Source organism: Tiliqua scincoides, chromosome 2 (genome assembly GCF_035046505.1).
Source record: "Tiliqua scincoides isolate rTilSci1 chromosome 2, rTilSci1.hap2, whole genome shotgun sequence".
In the NCBI taxonomy this organism is placed as follows: domain Eukaryota; kingdom Metazoa; phylum Chordata; class Lepidosauria; order Squamata; family Scincidae; genus Tiliqua; species Tiliqua scincoides.
This window is the reverse complement of record NC_089822.1, coordinates 62,974,571-63,001,145: the sequence shown is the minus strand read 5'-3', so window position 1 is coordinate 63,001,145 and position 26,575 is coordinate 62,974,571. Positions and strand designations below refer to the sequence as shown.

The 26,575-nt window shown below is 42.8% G+C and overlaps 1 protein-coding gene across 2 annotated transcripts in view; it reads right to left on the bottom strand.

Moving 5' to 3' along the window:
• FANCC (FA complementation group C) overlaps positions 1 to 26,575 on the bottom strand; it is a 78,962-nt gene that overhangs the window by 20,201 nt on the left and 32,186 nt on the right. For both annotated transcript variants that reach the window (XM_066617753.1, XM_066617752.1), the window contains exons 5-8: positions 18,199 to 18,318; positions 16,771 to 16,835; positions 15,228 to 15,389; positions 2,315 to 2,471 (exon numbers count right to left, since the gene is read on the bottom strand). In XM_066617753.1, coding sequence (XP_066473850.1) covers positions 2,315 to 2,471; positions 15,228 to 15,389; positions 16,771 to 16,835; positions 18,199 to 18,318 — 504 coding nt within the window. The remainder of the gene's footprint in view (positions 1 to 2,314; positions 2,472 to 15,227; positions 15,390 to 16,770; positions 16,836 to 18,198; positions 18,319 to 26,575) is intronic.

Sequence of the window (26,575 nt, the reverse complement as noted above, 5' to 3'; positions counted from 1 at the left end):
AACATCACTCTTATCTCCTTACAGCTATAGTCCTCTTTCCCATTTATTTTTTAGAAGCTTGTCCCTATTTGGGGCTGGTTGGGAGGGAGAGGGAAAGGGGAGGAGGTGGAACTAGAAACGGACTGGAGGGCGAAGAGAAGGGAGAAAGGAGGTGAAAACTATATCAGAAACTGTGAATAAAGAAATGTTGGGGATCATTTTTACCTGTTCAGTCTTCCTTACCAGAAACAGAATACAAAAAAATGATCCTTAGTATTAGTGAACAGAATCAATCATGAAAGAGAAGTGAAAGCAGCAGCATGTTTTTATATTTGTGAGGTCATGACTTGTGATGAGAACTGTGGCTTGGCATCAGTGCACACGTGTCTGAAACATTCATGCAACATGGGAGCTGCTTGCTGACAATCACAGAAAATGCAAGTTCTGCTTTCATCCTCCGACCGCAGTTCTCACAAGTTGCTTGCACAACTGTTTTGATAAGGTGAAAACACCACTATATTTTGAGGATAGCACCTTTAACAATCTGGGAAAAAAGGACTAGCACCATCAAGTCCTGAAAGCAAAATAATATTTATAGAAGTCATTTCACCATGTGCAACCTGTGTAACACTTATCTTTTGTTTTTATACTTCCTAGTAACTATAGAATTTCCATTACCAATTTCATTTTTCCCCCAAGAGATGGAAACATAAGTAACAGCACACCACATAAACTAGAAGTTACTAGACCATCACACTTTAATTACATTTGGAGCCCTAATAAAACAGTGTTAGAGATCATATTTCTTCTATAATAAAGCACAGCAGTCTTCCAACTACCAAAACTTGACTTGCTCCATAATACTGAGAAGAAAAAGATGGTGTTCTGTCACATAGACTAAGTCCTAATGAAGACATATTCAAGATCACTTTAGTCACATTCCAATTATTTTTCTGGTTGCTTTTTCATATTAAAATTACCCCAAATTAGAGCTCATTGACAGAATCTCTGCTTGGGTTGCAAAAGTGCTTGCAGTTCTCAGTATAAGATGTGATCCAAACTATTCATGCCTACAGAAATGCACTGTACAGACCTTATGTCTCGCAGCAGTTTTGTGACAGATTACATAGCAGCCAATAGTGTTACTGGGAAGCTCAAGCATTGCAATGGGACATTCCTTCACTTGTGCAAGTGAATAGTGTCCTCCTGCCTAGCAGATGGGGAGAACAGAGGGATGATGCTTACCTGGGATAAGCAGGAGAAAAAAGGTTTACTAGTTCTGGTCTCCCAGTTTTTGTTTTCTGGCAGAGGAACACACAACTCTTGAGAAACAAAGAAAGAATCCTTGCTTCCAAGCAACCCTCCCTTCCTATCTGTCTTTAGTTGGGCAATCTGGATGTCAGTAGACCAGCTTTCAGAACCAACCCCACTCTCACTCCACCATCCAAACCCAGGCCTAGCTATAGCCCAGTGGGACAGGCAGAACTTGAGAAAGGCTTGCTTTTCATTTTTCTACCAAAGCTTCAGCTACTTGTGTTAGTCATCATTCCATTTTTATTATTTATTATACTATAACATTACATTTTTGATTGGGATGTTTACTCACCAGCAAAGAAAACTGACATCTTGTATTCTTTATCAATACTACTGTATTCCCAAATCAAATATTTAAAACCACAGAAGATACTGATGATGCTTGCTCTTCCCCTTGCCACTAATAATGTAAAGCCAGCCCTCAACATCCACAGAGGTTCTTTCCCCTGAACCCTCACGGATGCCGGAAACCATAGATCAACCGTTTTCAACCACTGTGCCATAGCACACTGGTGTGCCGCGAGTGGACCACAGGTGTGCCACAGGAATTTAGGGGAAGGTCATTCATTAATAGGGCCAATGGGAGATGTGAACCCCCACTGGCAGCATGGTGTGCCTTGTCAATTGTCAAAAACCTGGTGGTGTGCCTTGACCATTTTAGTGCCTTGTCAATAAGCCGTGAGATGAGAAAGGTTGAAAATCACAGCCATAGATAATGGGGGTCTGCAGGTGGGCCTCTTAGAGGACCTCCAGATGCTTCCAGAGGTGTTCTGAGGTGGAGGGAGGTGTCCAAGAGGCACTTCCGGTCTGAGGCCTCTGAGGGAAACTTCCGGTTGTAACTCGCGTAACTATTGTTGTTTCACTATCTTAGAATATGAAACCACTCTGAATGTGTTAGCAGAAAGGAAGTATATAAATGCAGTCAATAAATAAATATAGTGTACTGGAAAAATATTTAAGGGCCTCCAATATAACAGGAAAGGCAAAATTATATTTACTAAGGCCCACGTGCCATACTCACCAACAGGGAAGTTTTTATCAGACATTCCATCTCTTCTAGTGAACGTGCCTGACCGGACATTAAACTTTCGAAATTCCTCAGCACGGCTTTCTCTGCACTTGGAAGATGACGGAGCCACAACTGCTGCACAGCAGATTCAGACAAGGAAATCTTTTTCCTGTATTAAAGACGGAAAGTTGTGTTCCTTCCATTTACGCTATGAAACAAATGTGTGCATTCCCATACTAAAACGAACACAAGAAAATGCTATTAAAACTACTTTTCTGGGAATTTTCACAAAAATGCTCGGAGTAAAGTTTTGTAGTCATTGCCTCCTTAGTAATTAGAAAAATGGAATAGTCAAATTGCAAATTAGATACAAATAAATAGACGCATTAGTAAAATTGAAGTGTTCTTGGTTCTCACCTTTTTAAATTCACATCAGAAAAGACTAGGAAAGAAAATCACTCAAAATTCCTAACACAAAGTTTCTCAAATTCTATGAAATTATGCCCTTTTAACAACTTATTTGATCTCAGTGCCTTCCTAACACCTTATTGGGTGCACTCAGTTGGGTTCAATATTTCCTATGCATATATGTGCCTCCATCACCCATTCGGCAGAACAGCATAGCAGTGAAGAGTTTGTGTTATGAAAAGGAAGTCCTAGAATCATAGAGTTGGAAGGCCACCTTGTTTCGAGCAGGAAAATCTTTAGAGCTTCTCCAAAATATGCCTGTCAAGTCTCTGCCTGAAAAACTCCAGCAAGGGTGAACCCACTATTTCCCTCAGTACTGAGGTTCATTGTCAAACTGCTCTTACTGTTAAGACACTTGTCCTGATATTAATTCAAAATCTCCCCTTAGGCATTGTAACCCATTAAATCCAGATTAAACCAGCCTAGATGAGTCCCTGATTTGAATCATATCTCTGCTGTGAAGTTAACACATAGTCTTCAGAGCCTGCTCTATCTCAGCTCTCCAACTGCATGATATGTATAACACTGACTTACCTTGCGAGGGTTTCAGAAAGGATTGCAGCACGATAATGTTAGATGAAACACTTAGAACAACCTAAAGCACTATTAAGACTCAGGGCCTTGCAACCCTTGTTTTACAGTGCTTTCTGCATGTGCAAAGCAGTTCACTTGTTTAACTTTGACAACAACCCTGTCAGGTTAGCATTATGTTGCAGCTGGGGACTGACACCCCAATCCTAAACAGGACTGGGCTGCTGGCCACAACTCTTTGCAACACTGGAATACACTTCCACTGTTGCAGAACGGTCACCAACAGCACGCAGAGTGTTCCGTCAGCAGCCATTTTGGGAGCACTGCTGCAAGAGGCAGCAGCACTCCCTATCTGTCGTTGGATCTGTCCTCAGGCACAGATCTGATCCTGGGCTGAATGTAAGGCTAAAGAGGGGGCAAAACAGGGCAGGGAGGCTGCAGGATGGGGTGGATCCAGCAGCAATGGCACACACTGGATCCTATCCTCCCTTGTGGCAGCCTCTTCGCCCTTTCTTCTCCTTGAGCTTGCACCAGCTACACAGCTGGCCCAGGTCTGAGGAGACCCATTGTGGAGCAAGAGGCTTCAGAACAGTAAGGGATTTAAATTCCCTTCCCCTTCCAAAGCCTCCCAATCCACCACCCTCTGCTGGATACAGTGCTTTCCTTTTTGGTGCAGTTGTAGCAGTGGGGGGTGGGGAGGATAGAATTGGGCTCTGAGAGGGAATATCTTACCCAAGGCCACCTAGAAAGGATTTGTTGCAGAGGTGAGATTCAAACTGGAGAAATCTTGATTGGCAGGTAATATCTTACCTACTATGTAACACTATGACACCCTTTCTAAAACCTGAGTCTTGGTTGCTGTTTATTGGTTTACCACTAGTAACAAAAAAAAAATTGATAGGGGGTTCTCCTGGATCTGCAGCTGCTTCTGGATTCCCAGGTGGTGCCTGCGGCCAGGGGAACCTTTGCTCAGTTTCAGTTGATTCACCAGCTGTGACCATACCTGGGTTGCTCAGACCTGGCCACAGTGACCCATGCCCTAGTGACATCCAGATTAGATAACTGCAATACGCTCTACGTGGTGCTGCCTCTGAAGGTGGTTAAGAAACTGCAACTAGTGCAGAAAGCAGCTGACCATGTGGTTGCTGGGGCTTGCCGGTTCAACTCTGTTGGGCTGTTGCTTCAGCGATTACACTGGCTTCCTGTTCATTTCCAGGTTGAATTCAAGTGCTAGTTTTGACTTTTAAAGCCCTATACAGTTTGGGTCCAGGGTATTTGAGGGACCACCTCTGTCCATATAATCCTACCCGTCCTCACAGGTCATCTTGGGGGGGGGGGGGCTTCTAACTGTGCCACCACCAATAGAGGTGAGGGGGATGACAGCAAGAAGTAGGGCCTTCTCGGTGGTGGTGCCCCATCTGTGGAATTCCCTCCCTCTGGAAATGAGAACAGCTCCTTCTTTGGAGTCCTTTCAGTGGAGACTCAAGACCTTTTTATTTAGGGAAGCTTTTAAATTCTGACATGGGGGTGCTAGCACTTTTTTATTAAACATCTTTTAATCTGTGATCCAATTGTGTTTTATTGTTTTTGTGGTTTTAATGTTTTTAGCACTGTTTTTAGCCTATATAAATATTATTGTAAACCACCTTGAGGGCTCTTAAGCAGGGTGGAAAGGCGGGGTATAAATCTCTTAAACAAACTTCTCTGCTTGTGAGCAAATTGCCCTAGTGTGCAAAACACCCATTTAACAAAAAATGACAGTTTTGCTACGTTAAAGTCAGTTCTAATGAGAACTTCAAATACAACATAAGAACAGCCCCACTGGATCAGGCCATAGGCCCATCTAGTCCAGCTTCCTGTATCTCACAGCGGCCCACCAAATGCCCCAGGGAGCACACCAGATAACAAGAGACCTGCATCCTGGTGCCCTCCCTTGCATCTGGCATTCTGACATAACCCATTTCTAAAATCAGGAGGTTGCGCATACACATCATGGCTTTTACCCCATAATGGATTTTTCCTCCAGAAACTTGTCCAATCCCCTTTTAAAGGCGTCCAGGCCAGGCGCCATCACCACATCCTGTGGCAAAGAGTTCCACAGTTCCACAACCAAAAAGTTACTAGTAAGAGTTAAAAGATTCTAGTTCCAGAAATTGACCTTTTCTCACAGAAATATTCTGAGGTTGTTTCCTCCCCTTTAAACAATGAAATAGTGCTATATGTATGGTTGCTCAAGATTAAAGACATGATTGTCATTCCTACGTAACTAGAAATTTTATAAGAAAAATTGAAATTCAAAACAAAGTCAAGTTTTGTTCCAGGTCATGGGACTTATTCAGCTAGTACATGCAAAGTACACAAAAAACCAATGGATTATAAGGTATCTTCCAGATAATGGAACCAGATATTTTCTGTTCACTCAGTAACCAATTTAATGGACACCACCAGGACAACTGCACTGCATAAGAACAAGATGAGCTCTAAGTAGAAAGACATGTTAGCTCAGTAAAGACAGGTTCACAAAACCCATTTTTACTTAGGTAGCAGAGATGTAGGGACAACAGAACCATTTGTAGAGAAGAATTATCAGACTTAAATGAAGGCTGCTGAACTCCTCCCCTAGAAATTCTCCCCCAGAAACGTTCCCACAATACCTGCATTTACCAACACGAACATGCAGAGAAACCCTGATTTTTCCTCACAAAACAAGGTTTCAATCCTGAAACTCAGGGGACATAGTCCAACAGCATGACCACTCATGCTGTGCCTCTAATTAAATGGAGTCTGCTCAAATGCAATAGTATAGTTAGTAAATGACATACTACGAAGACATGACAAAAATAAGACAGCTACACTTGATAGTTGTGGTAGCTTAATGTCCTTGTAAACCATAGCAATCACCCAAGAAGAAAAGAAGTCATCCTACTGCAATGTACTAAATATGATCAGATTAGGAATTCTAATGCTACATCTAAATTATCTATCTTAATCATGCATCTAATCATGATAAGTTTTAATGATTTAATATATGCTTTGTTGACCTAATAAAACCATTTCAGGATTCACTGATCTAAACATTTTCAATTTTTATTCTGAGAGATGGTTGAAAGTATGCATATTTTCATTTATATTAATCCATACACACGAGCTTTGGAAAACATGCCCTCAAAGCAATGTAAATTACAGCAATACAATACTTGGCACATACACCAAAAGTTATAAGCATTACTTGTTTGCCATTTCACTACACTGGGTGAAATTTAAGTTTACATGATTAGGACTGGGCAGCCCAATCCTATCCCTCGTGGCAGCGCCGGGTGCAGTGCTGCCAAAATGGCAACTGCTGTATCCAGCAGCCATCAGAGGTCTCCTCAGGTGAAAGGGACCCCCAAGGAAAGCCCCAAGCCACATAATGAGGCTTCTCAAGTCTGTGCTGGCTATTTTGCTGCCACAGAGAACCTCTGTAGGTGAGATAATCTCTGTGTCGAGCTTTCAGAGGATAGATCCGGAGCAGGGCTCTGGAGCATGACAGGATCCGGAGCAGGGCAAAGTAAATATAGGAAGTTTACAGTTTGGAAATGTACATTGTCAACGCTACATATAATCTTCTGTTAACATCTATGGTAGATGATTCCCATCCATCTAGACAAGTGGTTGCCGCCCCATTCGGAAAGATCTGTTAACTACAGATATTGCATTCTAAGTTTCAGCAAGGCTATGCTCCATTATTAGAAGCTCCTCCTGGGAATAGAAGGAGAGTTACAACTCACACAAGGGGTTCTTGCATGAGCATAATTCTCCTTTTATTCCTGAAAGGAGCTTCTGATGAGAGCTCCAACAAAGCCAAGGTCCCCAAGACATTTTGTCCATCATTACCTTTTTAATTTTATCTTTCATTACACAGGACATGTTCAGCACTCTCAGCATGAGGAAATGGCTAGATCCAACAAATCTTGCTGTACCCAGTATAACTGAGCACCCTAGAAGCTTCTGCAAAATGCACATTATAATGCACATTCCAAGGTAGGCAGATCAGTAGGAAAAAAATTCCTTGAAAGAAAGTTTGACTTCCTTTGATTTCAGTCTTATTTTATAGTACACACACATTTAAGACACTATATTAAATAAACATGTAACATTCATAAATAAAATACTGTCATCAGTATGTCCATATTGTGGTATCACCTTTTAACCAAATATTGTTCCCCACATTTTCAGCTCTTTTAAATTATACTCCGGTTTAACAGAGTAAAACAATATTTCTGGGTACAACCATGTGTTGACTTCATCCAGTTAATTTGGAATTGTTCATAAAAATGAGGAATAGGTTGCTAATTATTATTCTGAATATTCTGTAATTACTCCAGCTCCAGATTGCTTAAATTAGGTCAGCAACTGGAAGCAATTAACAAATACCAAAGGAAAAGGAAATTTTGGACTCAGCTGTGAATTTCTGTTCTTCTCAAGGGAAAGAAGGTGATCAGAACAAGGAAGGGCCCCTCTTCAATGGCCAATAAGGCAGGCAGGCTCCAAGATTAAAATGAAGGAGAAAGAGGGGTACCTCCTCTAAATCCCCAGGCACTGAAAATACGTAGAGAATGCTTCTGTATTGTTGGTAGCAACAACATGAAATCACTACTGAAAAACCCAGCCCAACTGTAAAAAAAATCAATTAGGAACCAGAAAAAAAAATCAGGAGACTCTCTTCCCCTTAGAAGTCCTGGAACCAAAGAGAAGCAGATGGGGGGAGGGGGAGTCCACTTCATCTAGATGTTACAGGTGTGAATGGAAGCCTGTGATTATTTTTATATGCTACTGTGAGCCATTAGAGGACAAATTCTGAGAAGCAGCACATAATTTTAAATACACAAATAATTTCTTTTATGAGTGGGGAAAAAAACATTCATCATTGCACTCTCTCCACACCAGCTCTGTGGGTGGGCTCATACCAGTGTTTTGCTATGTCATATGGAGACTTCTATTCTTGCCTGACAATGAAAAACACATGAACTATGATCTTATAAACGGATCAAACATGCATCTACAATGCCCCAAACAGCACAGTTGTGAAATCTGTCTAACCAGTATGCAGTGTCATGCTAACTGATTCAAAAGACTGAAACAATCATAGGATATTAGAGCTGCGAGGGACATTTAAAGGTCATCTTGCCCAACCACCTGCTCAGTGGAAGCAACTGCATCTGACAGATGGCAATCCATCCTGTTTGAAAACCTCCAACAAGGGAGAACCCGCTATGGGATGAGGCAGACTGTCCCAGTGCCAGACAACTTACAGTTAAGAAGTTCTTCCCCATGTCTAGCCTAAATCTATGTCTCTGTAGTTTCAATTGCTTAGTTCTAGTACTACCCTCAAGGGCCACAGAGGATAAGTCCACTCCTTCTATCTGACAGCCTTTCAGATATTTGAAGATGGTTATCATACCTCCCCTTAGTTGGCCCTTCCACAGATTAAACATATCAAGCTCTTCTAATGTCTCCTCACAGGACTTGGTTTCCAGATCATCTTGACACATTTCTCTGAACCTTTTCTAGCTTATCAATGACCTTCTTAAAATGCACTGATCAAAACTGGAAACTGTAGTCTGACTAATGCAGAGTAGAACTACTACTTCTTAGGATCTGGACTCTAAACCTTTGCTAATATAGTCTAGTATAATGGTTCCCAAACATACCTGGGTCACAACACTCCCTCAGTCTTCTTCCTGGCTCAGTCACGCACCACCATCTTGGATCTCATGAGATCCAAGATAGCGGCTCCCAAATCTCGCAAGATCCAAGATGGCAGTGCCCAGGGGAACAGGTAGGAGGTTCCACTGTGGGGCATACCTCAGTGCCCTTGTGAATGTAATGCTATGCCTTAAGGCAGTGGTTCTCGAACTTTTCCAGCCTGCAGCTCCCCTGATCCTTGTAGCCATTGGCCGCGGCTCCCCATTACACCTCACCTCAGTTATCCCCAAAATGGGGATGATGGTGTTATAATTATACACTAGAAACCAAAAAACAGCTGCCAGCATTCTGAGGCTGCAATCCTAACCACACTTCCCTGAGAGTATGCCCCATTGAACAAAATAAGAACATAAGAACAGCCCCACTGGATCAGGCCATAGGCCCATCTAGTCCAGCTTCCTGTATCTCACAGCGGCCCACCAAATGCCCCAGGGAGCACACCAGATAACAAGAGACCTCATCCTGGTGCCCTCCCCTACATCTGGCATTCTAACTTAACCCATTTCTAAAATCAGGAGGTTGCGCATACACATCATGGCTTGTACCCCATAATGGATTTTTCCTCCAGAAACTCGTCCAATCCCCTTTTAAAGGCGTCTAGGCTAGACGCCAGCACCACATCCTGTGGTAAGTAGTTCCACAGACCGACCACGCGCTGAGTAAAGAAATATTTTCTTTTGTCTGTCCTAACCCGCCCAACACTCAATTTTAGTGGATGTCCCCTGGTTCTGGTATTATGTGAGAGTGTAAAGAGCATCTCCCTATCCACTCTGTCCATCCCCTGCATAATTTTGTATGTCTCAATCATGTCCCCCCTCAAGCGTCTCTTTTCTAGGCTGAAGAGGCCCAAACGCCGTAGCCTTTCCTCATAAGGAAGGTGCCCCAGCCCCGTAATCATCTTAGTCGCTCTCTTTTGCACCTTTTCCATTTCCACTATGTCTTTTTTGAGATGCGGCGACCAGAACTGGACACAATACTCCAAGTGTGGCCTTACCATAGATTTGTACAACGGCATTATAATACTAGCCATTTTGTTCTCAATACCCTTCCTAACGATCCCAAGCATAGAACTGGCCTTCTTCACTGCCGCCGCACATTGGGTCGACACTTTCATCGACCTGTCCACCACCACCCCAAGATCTCTCTCCTGATCTGTCACAGACAGCTCAGAACCCATCAGCCTATATCTAAAGTTTTGATTTTTTGCCCCAATGTGCATGACTTTACACTTACTGACATTGAAGCGCATCTGCCATTTTGCTGCCCATTCTGCCAGTCTGGAGAGATCCTTCTGGAGCTCCTCACAATCATTTCTGGTCTTTACCACTCGGAAAAGTTTGGTGTCGTCTGCAAACTTAGCCACTTCACTGCTCAACCCTGTCTCCAGGTCATTTACGAAGAGGTTAAAAAGCACCGGTGCCAGGACAGATCCTTGGGGCACACCGCTTTTCACCTCTCTCCATTGTGAAAATTGCCCATTGACACCCACTCTCTGCTTCCTGGCCTCCAACCAGTTCTCAATCCACGAGAGGACCTCTCCTCTAATTCCCTGACTGTGGAGTTTTTTCAGTAGCCTTTGGTGAGGGACCGTGTCAAACGCCTTCTGAAAGTCCAGATATATAATGTCCACGGGTTCTCCCGCATCCACATGCCTGTTGACCTTTTCAAAGAATTCTATAAGGTTCGTGAGGCAAGACTTACCCTTACAGAAGCCATGCTGACTCTCCCTCAGCAAGGCCTGTTCATCTATGTGTTTTGAGATCCTATCTTTGATGAGGCATTCCACCATCTTACCCGGTATGGATGTTAGGCTGACCGGCCTATAGTTTCCCGGGTCCCCCCTCTTTCCCTTTTTAAAAATAGGCGTGACATTTGCTATCCTCCAATCTTCTGGCACCATGGCCGTTTTGAGGGACAAGTTGCATACCTTAGTCAAGAGATCTGCAACTTCATTCTTCAATTCCTTAATAACCCTTGGGTGGATGCCATCAGGGCCCGGTGACTTATTGATCTTTAATTTATCAATGAGGTCTGAAACATCTTCTCTTTTAACCTCTATCTGACTTAACTCCTCGGTCAGGAGGGGCCGTTCGGGCAGAGGTCTTCTGCCGTGAAGACAGATGCAAAGAACTCATTTAATTTCTCTGCCATCTCTAAGTCTCCTTTTATCTCCCCTTTCCCTCCCTCACCATCCAGAGGGCCAACCGCTTCTCTGGAGGGTTTCCTGCTTCTAACATATTTGAAGAAGCTTTTATTGTTCCCCTTAATGTTGCTGGCCATGCGTTCCTCATAGTCTCGCTTGGTCTCCCATATCACCTTCTTACATTTCTTTTGCCACAGTTTATGTTCCTTTTTATTCTCCTCATTAGGGCAAGACTTCCATTTACGGAAGGAAGCTTCCTTGCCCTTCACAGCCTCTCTAACTTGGCTGGTTAGCCATGCGGGCACCCTCCTGGATTTAGTGGAACCCTTCTTTCTTTGCGGTATACACCTCTGCTGGGCCTCTATTACTGTTGTTTTAAGCAGCCTCCATGCACTCTGGAGAGATTGGACTCTTTTTACCCTCCCTTTTAACCTCCTTCTAACCAGCGTCCTCATTTGAGGGAAGTCCGCCCGTCGGAAGTCAAGGGTTTTTGTTAGAGATTTGCCTGGTATTCTTCCCCCAACGTGCACGTCAAAACGGATCGCAGCATGATCACTGTTCCCCAATGACTCAGTAACGTTTACATCTCTAACCAGGTCCTGCGTACCGCACAAAATTAAATCCAGAGTCACCTGTCCTCTGGTGGGCTCCGTGACTAGCTGATCTAAGCCACAGTCATTTAGCACGTCAAGAAATCCGGTTTCCTTATCGTGACCAGAACACAAATTGACCCAGTCAATATGAGGATAATTGAAGTCCCCCATGATTACAACCCTGTCCCTCCTTGTAACCTCCCTGATCTGTTTCCTCATTTCAAGGTCCCCATCAGATTTCTGGTCTGGAGGACGATAGCACACCCCCAGTATTACATCGCTGCACAAGCCTGGTAATTTAACCCACAGAGATTCTACGGTGGAGTCGGACCCACCTTCAATCTCTACTTTGCTGGATTCTATCCCTTCCTTAACATAAAGGGCCACCCCACCTCCAACACGCCCCTGCCTGTCCCTCCTGTAGAGTTTATAGCCCGGGATTGCAGTATCCCACTGATTCTCCGCATTCCACCAGGTTTCCGTTATGCCCACTATGTCAATATTTTCCCTTGTCACCAGACATTCCAGTTCTCCCACCTTTGCTCGTAGACTTCGGGCATTCGCATAAAAGCATTTATACACGGAATGCCCCAGGATGGGCTGCTTATTCGCTCCTTTGTCCCCGCATCCTCTCATTGTGCCAAACCGTCTATCACATCCCATCACCCTACCTTTCCCAATTTCTTCTCCTACCCTGCCTTTGTCTTGTTGTTCTCTAACCTCCCCATCCTCATCCCATAGGGATGAGGAGTCCCGAACCGGATGCCCCTCGGACTTATATAGTAAATAGAAGTAAATAGGACTTACTTCTGAGTAGACCTGGTTAGGATTTTGCCCTGAGTTTGTTAGCAGCACACCTGGAGGGGTTTGGAAAGGGAGGGAGGAAGTGATGAATTTGCTGGAGGAAGGGAAGACTTTATTTTGTGTGTATCTACTAATTGCAAACTGATGCAAACTGAGACTCAAAGACTGTTTGGCTGCAATCCTAACCTCACTTTCCTGGGAGTAGGTCCCATTGAGCACAATAGGACTTACTTCTGAGTAGAGCTAGCTAGGATTGTGCCTTTAGTCTTATAATAGCAGCTAACATGGGAAGTAACCCCCCCCCTCAAAAGGAGGCAGGAGGGAAAAGGGGGGTGGCTGAAAAGGAATGGGTGTTTTTATTTTTTAATCAATTTTGGGGCCAAACCATCAAGAGTGGCTTTTTTTTTCTTTTTTGAAGGGGGAGGAAAAAAAGAAAGGTGAGGATCCTTGGTTAAGCCGACATAGACCCCCAAGTCTATGTAGGTCTATTCAGAAGTAAGTCCCATTTGAGTCAGTGGGGCTTACTCTCAGGAAAATGTGGAAAGGATTGCAGCCACACACAGCAAGATTACAACTCACCCCCAAAGTAGATAGGGGCTGCTCACACACATACACCCCAACATGCAGATGTGACCCGTATTCCCCCCCAGGCAAGACGGAGGAATGCAGGCTGGGCATTTAGACGCACACATCCACCCCATCCACATCCATCCATCCACATCCACAGCAGGCTGGGCAGCCTCTCTCCGAAGCGGAGGAAAGCGCTTCGCTGCTCTCTCTAGGTCAGGCTTCCCTCCCAGTTTGAAGCCTGCCAGGAGCATGCCCTGAGCTAATGAGATGCAGCACCTCTGAGCTGCCCAGCCAGACTTCTCTCCCACCTCCCCCCACCATGTTTCACACGCCCTTCCTGCCTCACGGGATATTTGTATCTGCTGAACTTCATTTTGTTGGTATGGTCTTAATGACTGAGCCTGTCAAGCTTATTTTGAACTCTGCTTCTGTTTTCCAGGGTGTTAATTATTCCCATCCCAGTGTTGTGCAAATTGGATAAGTTTCCCCTCTACTCCTCATCCAGATAATTTATAAAAATAAACAGCACAGGGTCCAAGACTCCACTTGATACTTCCCCCTCCCCCGTGGGATGTGCATCCTTTTCTTAGCACTGATTGGAACAGTTATTCAACCAGCTTTGAACCTACCTAACAATAGTTCTATATAGCCTACAATAGTTCTATTTATCCTCAAGGATATCATGGGAGATTTTGTCAAATGCCTTCCTGAAATTTAGATACCGAATGTTCACAGCATTCCCCATATCTACTAGTCACTTTATTTTTTATTTTTTTTAAAGGCAATGAGATTAGTTTGGAACAACTTGTTCTTCACAAACCATGCTGACTCCTGGAAATTATCCCATTATTTTCAAAGCGTTCACAGACATTCCATTTAATAATCTGTTCCAGGATCTTTCCAGATATTGATGCCAAGCATATTGGTCTGTAGTTTCCCAGATCCTACTTCCCCTTTTTAAAGTCAGCATTTGCATGTCTGTAAAGACATGCATTTGCATTAAAGGCAACATTTGCATGTCTCCCCTCCTCCAGCTCCTCACCTGTTCACCAGGATTTCTCAAAGACTGTTGCTCTGAGATCATATCTGCAAGCTCTTTCAATACCCTGGGGTATATAGTCCATCTGGTCCTGGAAACTTAAATTCATTAAAAATAACTAAGTGTTACTAGGTTCCCTTATCATCTCTTTACCTATCTTGTCATAATCTTCCTACTTCCTCATTAAAACAACTACTGTCTGGTTGGGCCATCTTTCACTTGTCAGAGAATTCAGAAGCAAAGTAAGAAATTAGCAGCTGTACCTTCTTTCCATCATCCATTACCACTTCATTATCTTCTCCAAGCAACAGCCTACTACTTCCTTTCCCTTCCTCTTGTTTCTTACATAGTCAAAAACTCTTTTTGTTGTTTTAGACATCTCTTGGATGCCTCAGCTCGTTTAGTGCATCTTAACCCTATCCTTGTAGGTGTGGGCTATGTTTATGAATTATTCCTTGGTTATCCGTCCCTCCTTCCACTTTTTATTCATTCTATTCTTGCTTCTCAACCTTTCAGAACATTGGTTTCCTTCAACACCTCTCAATTTTCTTTGTCATGGGAGCTCATCTAAACCCTCACTATAAAAAAGCACTGCAAGGAGAAATGAAGCGGTATTATTGCTATGGTTTATTCTTTAAGGAAAAAAAACATTCTTCCTGGTCTAAAAAATGCAATTCATTTGTAGGAACAGGTTTTTATACATTTATTGACTGAAGAAAGCGCACAAAAGCTATAAAAGAAAGGGGGAAACCAGGCAACATCCAGAGACTCAGTGACATCTGGAGGACCTCTGTGAGATACAGGAAGCTAGACTAGATGGGCCTTTGGCCTGATCCAGTGGGGCTCTTTTTGTGTTCTTATGACAAATACATAACCCCATGCGTTATGTGCACCCAAATGTGCAGAGGCTATTCCAGTTCCATACATTGTTCAGACATAGTTGATACCTGCAGTATCAAGCATATGGCAAACTTGCAGAATGAAACATTTTGGTAAAGGCGGAATTCTGGAATGTTGTGAGCTACTTACTGTAAAATGGCCTCATTCACCACTTCTAAAAACTCAGAGTGAAGGACCTCTTGTGATCCATCTCCATGATAGCAAAGAAGGGCTTCCAGCAGTGGTGTTATATCAAGCAAAGTGATTAGAGGTACACAGCGAAGGGACAATGATGTCACTCGAGAAGACATACTGGAGAAAGAAAATAAACCTCCTTATCTGGGGCAAAAAGGTAACATTTTACGTTTCTAAAACCATTTTTTTCAGTAAGGACAAACAGATGAGAAAAAGCCAACATACAGCTAAGGGCAAGGCATGTTTACCTAAACAAGGTCTGAAAATCCTTCACTGTACATTTTCAATCACTTTTCTACATTTTGGGAACACTGTAGTTGCTAAGCTCTGCTATGGGAACACACAACACAATTCCAGTGACGAGAAGTGTGAACCTGATGTCTGCAACAGGGGCAGGATAGGTCCACGAAGATCATTCAACTATTGATGGCTCTCTGAACTTTATGGGACCAGACTTACTACCATAATGATTAATTTAGCTTTAAAAGGAAAGGGCTGCAGTTCAATAACAGTGCACACACCCTGCTTGCATCAGGGCAACCTCTACTATCTTCCAAGCAGGGATGGGAGAGCCCCCTCTCTGGACAGATGGAGAGCCACTGCCATTCAGTGCAGACAATATTGACCTACAGTAGATGAACTGATGGTTTCATTCAGTATGAGGCAGATTCAAACATTCTTCTGTTCTGCCACTTGTGGGGCAGGCATGGGGGTGGGTGCAGGCAGAATTAAAGCTCTAGAACTTGATTCTGCAGCAGACTAGATATGTCGCAAGCACCGCAATATAGTCTTACACAGCATCACTATATACCTGAAAGCATAGTTTTTGTCACTGAATCAGAGCAGCACTCTGGCAGTCAGTCTGGTCTACGAATATGTTGCAGCTTCTGTGGTGCACCTGATGGCCTAGCCCTTGCAGTGGTTTTATTAACTATGAAGGTCTCACTTAGGTGAACATGCTCACAACTTTTTAGACTGATAATGCTACCCTGGAAGCTCACAAACTGCATTTAGTTCAAATGAACATATTCTTCCCCAAGGTTGAACTCTGGGGAAAAAAGAAAAATAGAGATTTGGAAACTATTTACTTATCAGTTGCAACCAGAAGCATGCAATTCTTCTGTGATGGATGGTAACAAAAATTTTTCCTCTGGAAGACTTTTTCACTACAAGACAGACATTCCACTGGAATCATGGAAGTGGTGGGGAGGGGAGAAGGATGACTGAGCCAGCATTCAGTTCACTGGTATGCATGTCTATCTTTTAAGCTGTGAAACTAGGAGGAAGCCAGGCTCATACCATAGCTTGAGAACTTTCTGTGAGTTGCTTTTATTTTCCGTCTCCAAGTAGTTTGCTCATCACTAAAACCAGCATAATTTGGAATACATACACACACTAATTGGTTTCAGAATTAAGTATTTTTCCACATAAGATAGAACTTCCTTCACTCTAATTATCTGCCCAAAGATCTACTAAAATTACAGTCAGATAATACTACCTTTGTTGACTGTTAAATCCATTAAACTGATTTCTCTTGAGCTCTGTCACTAATGATAAAACCACCTGTTAAATAAAATCAATGACACATTACAAATGCAGACACATTTTAAAGAAGTTTACATCAACGGTATTTTTTACAGTTTAACTTGCAGTTTCAAGTAAGTTAATAATCTCTCTGTGTGCTTTGACCTGTGGTCCTGACCATCAACTTTGAACAGAAAATGATCTATTTAAGTCTGTTTTAAGTCAAATAAAGACACAATTAAAAGCTGCAAAATTAACACAATTTAATCAGTAGCAAAATCAACCAAATATTTAATTTTCAGGAGCAAAGTTGAATCAGCACAGCAGACTGAAGGACGCTATTATATGAAGCCATCTGACTCCAGTATGTTCCTGTAATTGGGAATAAAAGATTGTCTCTCTTCTAATATTGTGTAATTGCATTTGTTTACTAAACTGTAAGTTTATCATAAATAGTAAGTTCTTCCTTCAATACTGCCCAAAAGGCATTGATCCTGTATTTCTTTGTAATAGGAACACCTCCTTAAATTTGGTCAGTTGTCCATTTAATTGCAAGATTGTTATTCGCATAATTTTTAGCATTTAACACACCTTGCCTTGCACTGCCAGAAATTATATATGACTCACAGGGCAATCCTAGTCTCTCTGAACGGTCCCCCCCTCCTCAAGTTCTGACGTATAGGGGACGTGACATAGACAGGGACATGCCCCTAACTTTGCAGTGTACTTTGGAAGTACTTAGGATGTTTCCAATACCATCCCTCCTCCAAACCCAAGCAGAGACACACCCACTGACAAGCAGCTATATATTACTAGTTTGGGATTCCTGAAGGCTCCTTTAAGAAGCTGTTCCCAAAGAAGGAAAGGCTTGGCATTTGCTCCTCATTCACTCTGCCTGCAATTCCTTGGGAGGAAAGACATTATCAGGCACCCTCAGCCAAGCAACTCGTTGAATTTCTATTTCTAATGTCAAGGCATGTGACCCCTCTACTCTGCTCTGCCATCTCTCAAATGGTGGCCTAATGTGCCACAGTGCTCCACATGAAGTGAGAGACCAACAAATGTCTCAGGCCTGGAAGAGAGGAGGGGGATGGAACTCTGATTTGCTAAGCTGCTTCAGCCCACACCATGAAGTTAAGAGATGAAGAAAGGGACACTTGCCAGAAAAAGTTCTGCACCAGAATGCCAGATGCAAGGGGGGCACCAGGATGCAGGTCTCCTGTTATCTTGTGTGCTCCATGAGGCATCTGGTGGGCCACTGTGAGATACAGGAGGTGGGACTAGATGGGCTTTAGGCCTGATTCAGCAGGGTTCTTCATATGCTCTTAAGTTGCCATGGCAACTACTTCACACACACTTGTGGCATTCGTACAGTTAACAACCAATTGCATGAAGTACTCACATTTTCAACAACTTTAGAATAGTAATCAGAAGATGTGAATCCAAGAGCTGAAATAAAGTTGTTCATGTCAGCTTCAGAATTCCCCAGTCCAGATAATGACAACAGATGGCACAATGAGCTCTTGAAGATATATCAACAGAAGGGAGAAGTGATGGTTAGAACAGAATTTTTTTTTCTTCCCTAAAGCAACTTCTATTGTCTTCTTATACTTAGCTTCAAATACAACAGCAAAATGGAATATGTTCACAAATATAACAGTTTATATATGATTTGAGTCAGATTCAACACCTGTACAATAGCTATCTATGAAACCTACAAGGGAGCCAACACTCAATCCTATCCCACACCACTTGTGACATCCTATGGAGGAAGGGGTGATCAGGAGGCCTCCTCAAAGTAAGGGAAATTTTGTTCCTTTCCTCCAGGTGAGTCCCCTATTGCCCTATGGGTCTACTCAGATCTGCACCAGCTCTTTGGACCACAGCCTGTTTGCATGTGACAATACACTGCATGTGACAACGCAAACCATGATGCAGATAGGAGACAGATGGGACAGTATATCATAAGCACTGTCCAATCTGGTGTGCTATACAACTGTGGACACATAGGGCACCTGTATTAATAAGCAGTCCCTGTGAACCCCTCCGTGTGCCCATTATCATTGTTTAAAAGCTTACCAGTGAAGTGTTTCTTGCTTTAACAGGTCACTATAAGCATTAAAGCTTATAGAGCGACTTGAGCAGGCAGTCTGAATGTTTGGAAAAACTAGATTGAAGGTTAACAGGAAGCAGAAGTCAACTGCTTCCTGTTCACCTTCTATCTATTCTCATTAAGCATTCAGGTTGCCGGCAGCCTGCTCAAGTTTCACTATAAGCTTTAATGCTTACAGCAACCTGAAGGTGACAAATACCTCACTGGTAAGCTTTTAAACAAAGCTAATGGGCATGCAGGGGAGGGGAGGATCAAAGGATAACTGAATCCGCAAATACCAGATACGGAGGAACGGGGTCTCGCCTGTACCCCTGATTTAAAGGGGATTTAATCATGACTAATCTCCTTAGAAATCACTAACTGAACTCAAGATACTACCCTGTGCCCTCAACACTATCAAATTCAACATACAATATGAGTGGAACATTTCTAAGAAACAGATACGTCTGATTTTGGAAGGGGGATATTCTTCCAAATTCAGTGGATCAATGAAAAGAAAGCTAAAAAGGGAAAGTCAGGATCATCAAATCACTTTGGGAAGCCAGGGGTTATTTACAATTGCTATAATACTTCACGTTATATATCACAGATTAGAAACAATACCAACAAGTCCAAAAAAATGCCAGCATGGTGAAATAGCAGAACCAAAGACAATATAAGCAACTTTCAATAAAGACACAGGACAAGTTGCCAAGAAAGAGGAAGCTTTTTGGTGTGGCAACTAAAATTCCCAGGGGAGGTGATCCAATAAGGCATGCCTAAGCCTATGAATTAAATGGATTTCAATTTCAATAGAATTGGTCCTGCAGTAGCAGCAGGAGGCCAGCAGGGGCTGTTTGCAGCACCTCAAGTCAGGAGGAAATCTTGCAAGCTAATTGACCCATAACTGCTGTGACAGGCTATTTACAGCTTGTTGGTGAATTTGTGGCCACTCCTTAATTCCACAACAGCAGCAGGAATAGGAAGTTAGTACAATGTTTTGCTGTGTGCATACATTGCACAGGGAGGGAGAGTAACAGCTCTTAGCAGCAGCTGGAGGAAGAGGAGAAAGGTGTTGGCAGAGTTTGCAAAGGTAGCAGGAGGCATGGAAAGGGCACCTCAAAATCAGTTTTACTGGAGCACCCTTAAGATGGGAAGCTGAGTTACTCTGGCTGTTACAGGAAAGAGAACCTAGACATCAGACACTTTGCAGCCTTTGCAATTAGTTTGGGAGCAAAGACAGAGAGAAACCAAGGTGGGAGCAGAGAAAGACTTAGTAGTCTTAGTAGTGTGTTTTGGAACAGACAAGGAGTTGGCTTGGAAGAGAACTCAAGCAGAACCTAAAAACTAGAGCAATGGTCCTCAAACCTTTCAGCACCAGGACCCACTTTTTAGAAGGACAATTTGTTGGAACCCACCGGAAGTGATGTCATGAATGGAAGTGACATCATCATACAGGAAAATTAACACCCCCTTACAACAAAATCAAATCTAATTAAGTAAATTAAAAGTTTAAAAAATATTCAAAATAAAGAAGAACCCTCCTAATCCATCCAAACAGTTGTTGACCTGTTTAAAACAACAATCTCCAAACATCTCAAAGACTGCAATCCTATCCACACTTACCTGGGAGTAAGCCCCATTGACTACTATTGTTAAAAGCATATACACAGTAGCCTTTTAAAAGTACAGATCGGTAAGTTCCCCAAATCAGTCTCATACCGTGGTGGCATCAAGTCTGAGAAATGCTGAACTAGAGTGTATTGCAGCACATATCCTTGCCCACCCCCACCTCTCGTTCTCTTTATAAGTACCTCTGCTCTGTCCATATGTATCTATGGGGGATTTTGAGGGCTGAACAAGAAATCTTATTGGGCTGCCGTTCCACTGGTACCAGCTGTTGTAAAACAACCATAAAGCGTGCTCTGGCTTTGAATATGATCAAGTAAGTTTCCTTTAAGCAGACGATGCTATACTGCCAATGTCTGGATACTGTGTCCCAGACATGGTGCATGAAAGGGGGTACAGAGGGTAATTTCGATGTGGGCCCAAGGTCAAAAAGGGAGCCCAGGAGTCAAAGAAGGTGGCCCAGAAATTTCCTCGGATCTTGTTTTTTTATCTCACCTGAACTCATTGCCGCATGGGATACTGGAGTGCTTGCTGCCACAGCTGCAACCACAAGCCATTATGCACAAGGCCAAGGAACGTATACATGACACTCCTTAACACAGTGTCAAACCTGGGAGGAAACTGGCCTGCTACAGTAGCTCTTTGGTTTGTGGATTCCATTACCATGAAGGAGTGGGAGATCCAATACACAGCTGCATGATTACAGCTGCTGCAGAAGTCGGTTTTGGTACACACAAGACACTTTCCATTCTAGTGTGAGACTAAATATGATGATGCTAATTTTCTGCAATGATTTTCTATATTTAAAAGATTTTAGAGAGACTTCAGAGTACATTTGGTTTTCTGTATTATTGTGTTTAGCTGCTGATGCTGTACAGGCAGGTAAACCTAGGCTCTGTATCAGGAAGCCTAGTAGACTTGAGCTTGAAAAACTATTCCGGTGGTTGCCACTCTCATCCTGCCATGTATCACACCCGTCCCCACCCCTGTTCCGACAACCTCCATTGTCACCCTCCCCCCCTCTGATTTGCCCATCCCTTTCCCCTTTGGGAAGGGACCCAAAAGATACTTTGTACCACTGATAAAATTCCTCTTGGAGGCCCTGGTTCCAGGCTCATTGAGCATATCCTTCTGCTGTTCTGTGGTCACAGATATCCTTTGATATGATGCAGAAGTAACATGAGACACCATCATTTGTGCCATACTATCATAGGCAAGGCCACTGACCATGCTCAGATGCATCATCCTGTGGATCTTTGGAACCTATTACTGCAGCAGATGACACCATCTGTAATACAGATTCTGGGAAACAGGTCTCCCTAAACGAGCAACATAATTTTTCTTACAGCTCTGAAAAATCTTGGAATGCAAAGGTGTGCTACCCACATCCATTCTAGTCCACACAGGTGAACAGTCCCAAGTGAGAGAGCTTGAGACTTGGGCCAACTGCTCCTGTTTTCCTTCTCCCTCCAAAACTTCTACCTCCTGTAAGATCTTCTGGCCTCATGAGATGCCAGGCCCCCTGCTATTCCAGCATTTCTCTGCAGAGGCAAAGTGTTCTGGAAACCTCCAGAGTCTCCCCCTGAAATATTCCCCTCCCCTGCAGAAGGGAAATGGTTACAGACTGTGATGGCACAGAGGACATGCTAGCTGACATTGTCTCATTTTCCCTGATACAATGAAACCAGAATTCAAATGTTGGATCACAGTATAAGCCACGCAATTGCCAGCCCAAATCCCATGTGTTTTTCCTGCAAGACTACAACCGCAAGACTACAAAACTGGATCAAACCATTCATATTTTGTTTTATTTTTTCCAAGAACCACCCCATATATTTATATATACTTTTCCTAGATACTAGCAATTGAATTGGTTCAATGATTCGGGAATAAAAATGGGTAATTTTCACACAGCATAAGAGTAAGATAGATACACAGCATGAGAAGAAGCATCCCAAATTCTACCTTGCTTTGTCTCTCTGTTCTGAGGCACTATTTGGACAGACACATCAATGATTTCACAGATCAACTTTAAAACAAAAAACATGTTTCTTCTACACACTACTCACAGAAAGAACAGCTGTTATACTGCCACCTAGTGGCTAATGTACTAAAATTGACACAAGGAGATGGTGCTTCAAATTTTGGAAGCAAAATTGTCACCAAAGCCAAATTCAAAAAGCAAACAAACAGAAACTTATTTTGTTTATATGACTTGTTCTAGTTTCACTTCATTGCCCTCTATAATTAATACAAAGGTTCAGGTTCAAGTCAGCTCTCAGTCTCAAAATTGTTCTTGCACTTTAGTTCAGGAATGGGCCACATCTGGCCCAATTCAGCCCTCTATAGGAAGCTCCCACAAGAGCTTCCATCTTGGTCATTCTTTCAAGAACACAGCTCCCTTTGCATGGCTCCTTGCTCTTTCTGCCTGCCCACTTTGGTGATGAACCCCATCCATCTGCCTACCCCCCCATTCAGCAAGTAACAAGAGCAAGCCACCCTGCTGCTTGTGGTGATGGGCTTTAAGACTCTTGTGCAGCAATGCCTGTTTTGCTGTCTGCCAGGCACCCTGTTAAATTCCATCCACAATGCCAATGAGAGAAGGCTGAGGCTTCAGCAGTCCTAGCACAGTCATGCACAAATCTGACTTTGCTGTTCACCAGCCCTTTCACATATCCTGTCCTGTCAAGGCTAGCCATGCCTCTCGCATAGACTCCCAAGAATGATCTTTTAAAAAAAATTTCATTTTTAAAAAATTTATTTATTTAGCGCCCTTCCTCCAAAGACCTCAGGGTGGTGTACATAGCTGCTCCCCTCCTCCATTTTGCTGCCCACATGGTTATTCAGATCCCCAGTTCCCACACCCCACTATTTTTCCATGCCATGCTTCTGTCGCAAAACTTTCTGCAGACTGTGCTGGACAAGGACCTTTGCTTGGCGCAGAATAAAGCAGAGCAGGGCAGACACACAAGCAAGCATTAAGTGAAGATGGTGTGACTGTGCAGAACTGCCATTACTTCAAAAGAAAGAGCATTTTTCACTGAAAAGTATGCAGCTATCAAAAACGAAAAAAAAGGACAAAGATGTGTTGCTCCTGCAAGGCATGAAGATCGGGTCACTGCTTATAAGTTAGCTCAGGCACTGCTCCACACCTTTGGGTGTGGCCTTTGGGTCAAAACATTTGCACATCCTAGCTCATGTCAAATTCAAGACAGCACAAATGACTTCTTTTAGCCCCTACCCAGAAGGTGGAATAACATACAAATGTCAATGATGTGGAGTAGTTACCTGCCACCAAAGGTCATTAATCAAGATTCCACTGTTCACTATCCTAAGAAAGAAGGCAATTTTGCATAAACAAAGGGCAGGTTTACAATGCCATGTTATGACAGCACATGTAAGTAATATCTTCTTTTTCTTTGCATTCTCTATCTCTCTCTCTCTCTTCATTGCTTTGCATTCTCACGCATGTGTGCATGTGCACACTGAACACGGAGACTGAAGAGTTCTGGAGAACACTTGTGATATTTCAGTAGATCCTAAAAAGCGTGTTATCCTTTTTTACTTTTTAATCTTTTTCCTAAAAAATCAGCGCAAATAACTCTGCATGGAGCATTCACTTCTCAAACTCTGGAAACAAGAAGAGAGATATTCACACATTAAACTGTACCTGGGTACATACCTGGGTACAGATCTGTAAAAATGAATCTGTAAAAATGAATCTAGGCAGAGTCATTCACATGGAAATGTGTTACAAACATTCTGTTTTTAGGTATAGCATAACAGGAAAATAGCCCTATTGTTGGAAGTCTCTCATCTTAATTCTATTTCATTTTCTTAATATGTATAGTTGCACTGTCTGCAAATGCAGTTTGAAGAAGCCAAACGACAAGCAAAACAATATAGTATACTTTGTGAAAGAAGTTCAGAAGAGAGTACTGACCTTGGCTGCAATCCTAAACACACTTTCACACTTACTAGGGAGTAAATCCCACTGACTTCACTGAGACTTACTTTTGAATAGACAGGATTGTGCTCCTTTAGGACTACTTAAACGTATGCACACTTTTGTTCCTATCACTCGATGACATGTAGTTCAACGTGTAAACAGACACCACTAAAAATTATTTCCTTTGGGCTGAGGGAGGGAAGGCCAGAGGGTGGATCAGGCCCAGGGGGAGGGGAGAGATGGTGGCAGAAGCTGCCAAATCCTATATCTAAAGAGCTGGTGCAGATCCAAGTAGACCCATTGGGGCTGCCAGGGTTGTACATGGGGCAAGGGAACCAATTCTCCTTTACCCCGAAGACACCTCCAGCAGCTTGCCCGGCCCCACAGGATTTGGTGGTGACCAATTTGGCACCACTGTACTGTGTAGTGGTGCCAGTCCATAGTTCTAAGTGGTTTTTCATGCAACAGACATGAAAATGGGCATGAACAAGCTATATAGCACCGAACTTCTATGAGTATCAAATGGCTATGTTTTCACCTAGGCATTTTTGCAACTATCACAGGAGTCAAAGAATTTTACACCAATCTCTATCCTTCAGACCCTCAAAAAGACCCACAAAACATATTGTAGTTGCACCAATATTTGGAAGAAGGTGGCAAAAGAATACACAGCAAGTTTGCATATTTTTTTTTCCCATCAGTGACAAACCGCACTTGGATTTGGATCCATGCCCAAACTAAAAGCAACTGATGCCAGGTTCTGTGCCACTTTTGATGGGGTTTGTTCAGAACCTGATGATCAATAAAGTCTTTACCCACAAGATTACTTTGAGGCATGAAGCCATGCAATTAAGAGCCTTGTGAGTAGACGTTGACAAACACAGTTCTTCTCTGACTGGTTAGGAGAAGAATATAACACAATGAAGGGAATAATCACTATTTCCATTACCACACTTAACACACTTTCTAAAGAGTTCCCTCTGTGGCATTTAATGGGGCACCAGAACACCACCAGACACTCAAAAAGTAAAATTCACCTCTGTCTATTTCTTTTATGGAGTAACAAGCTAAAAAAGCCAAATCATGAAGTGGCAATAAAACCTCATGAAGAAAAATCATTATAGCTGCAATCCTATAACCAGTTCCCTGGGACTAAGCCCACTGAATTTCAGTGGGGTTTATTTCTGAGTGGACATGCATAGGATTGTGCTGTAAACTGCTGAAGCTATCAACAAGAGCACTTCAAAGGTCTACTTTTTGTGGTGGAAAACTGTAACAGGTGTATCTTGTTTCCTGCAACTTGAGGAAAACTTGCTGAAACCATTAGTTGAGAAAAGCGAAGAGAGCACTTACAAAAGATACCTAAAGCAGTGTTTCTCAAACTGTGGGTTGGGACCCACTAGGTGGGTTGCGAGCCCATTTCATGTGGGTTGCCATTCATTTCAATATTTTATTTTGAATACATTAGACTAGATGCTACCATGGTATGTGACTGCATCCAGGGAAATGTTACAGCTCTGTACTTTTAACAGGTTACTATGTATATGCTTTTAACCATGATAGTACATGGGACTTACTCCTGAGTAAATGTGGGTAGGATTGCAGCCTAGGATTGTTAAAAATGTTCCCGATTGATGATGTCACTTCTGGTCATGACATTACTTCTGGTGGATCCTGACAGATTCTCATTCTAAAAAAGTGGGTCCCGGTGCTAAACATCTGAGAACCACTGATCTAAGTCGTTGTGTAGTTGCCCTCTGCAGCTGTGTCCCTTGGAAGGGAACTTCATACAGGCCAAAAAGATTAAGATATGCCTTCCACGGTTAGATCTATCATCTTGCACTTCTCTATGAAGTCTGAAGTAGAACTCTCCCCATAGTATGATTCACACACTAATCACAAATGTAGAACATTCATATCAACATAGGAGGAATTACAAGAGGAAAAGTAGAAATAAACTGTGAGCCACTAGCTACCCTTGCTTCTTTGCAACTTTGTGAACTTTAAATTTCAAATCCAGACCACCAGCTTAATCCACTTTAATAATTTCCTTAAAAAGCAAAACACACATTTCTGAGATCTCCAGCAAACTAAAACTACCAGTTCTTA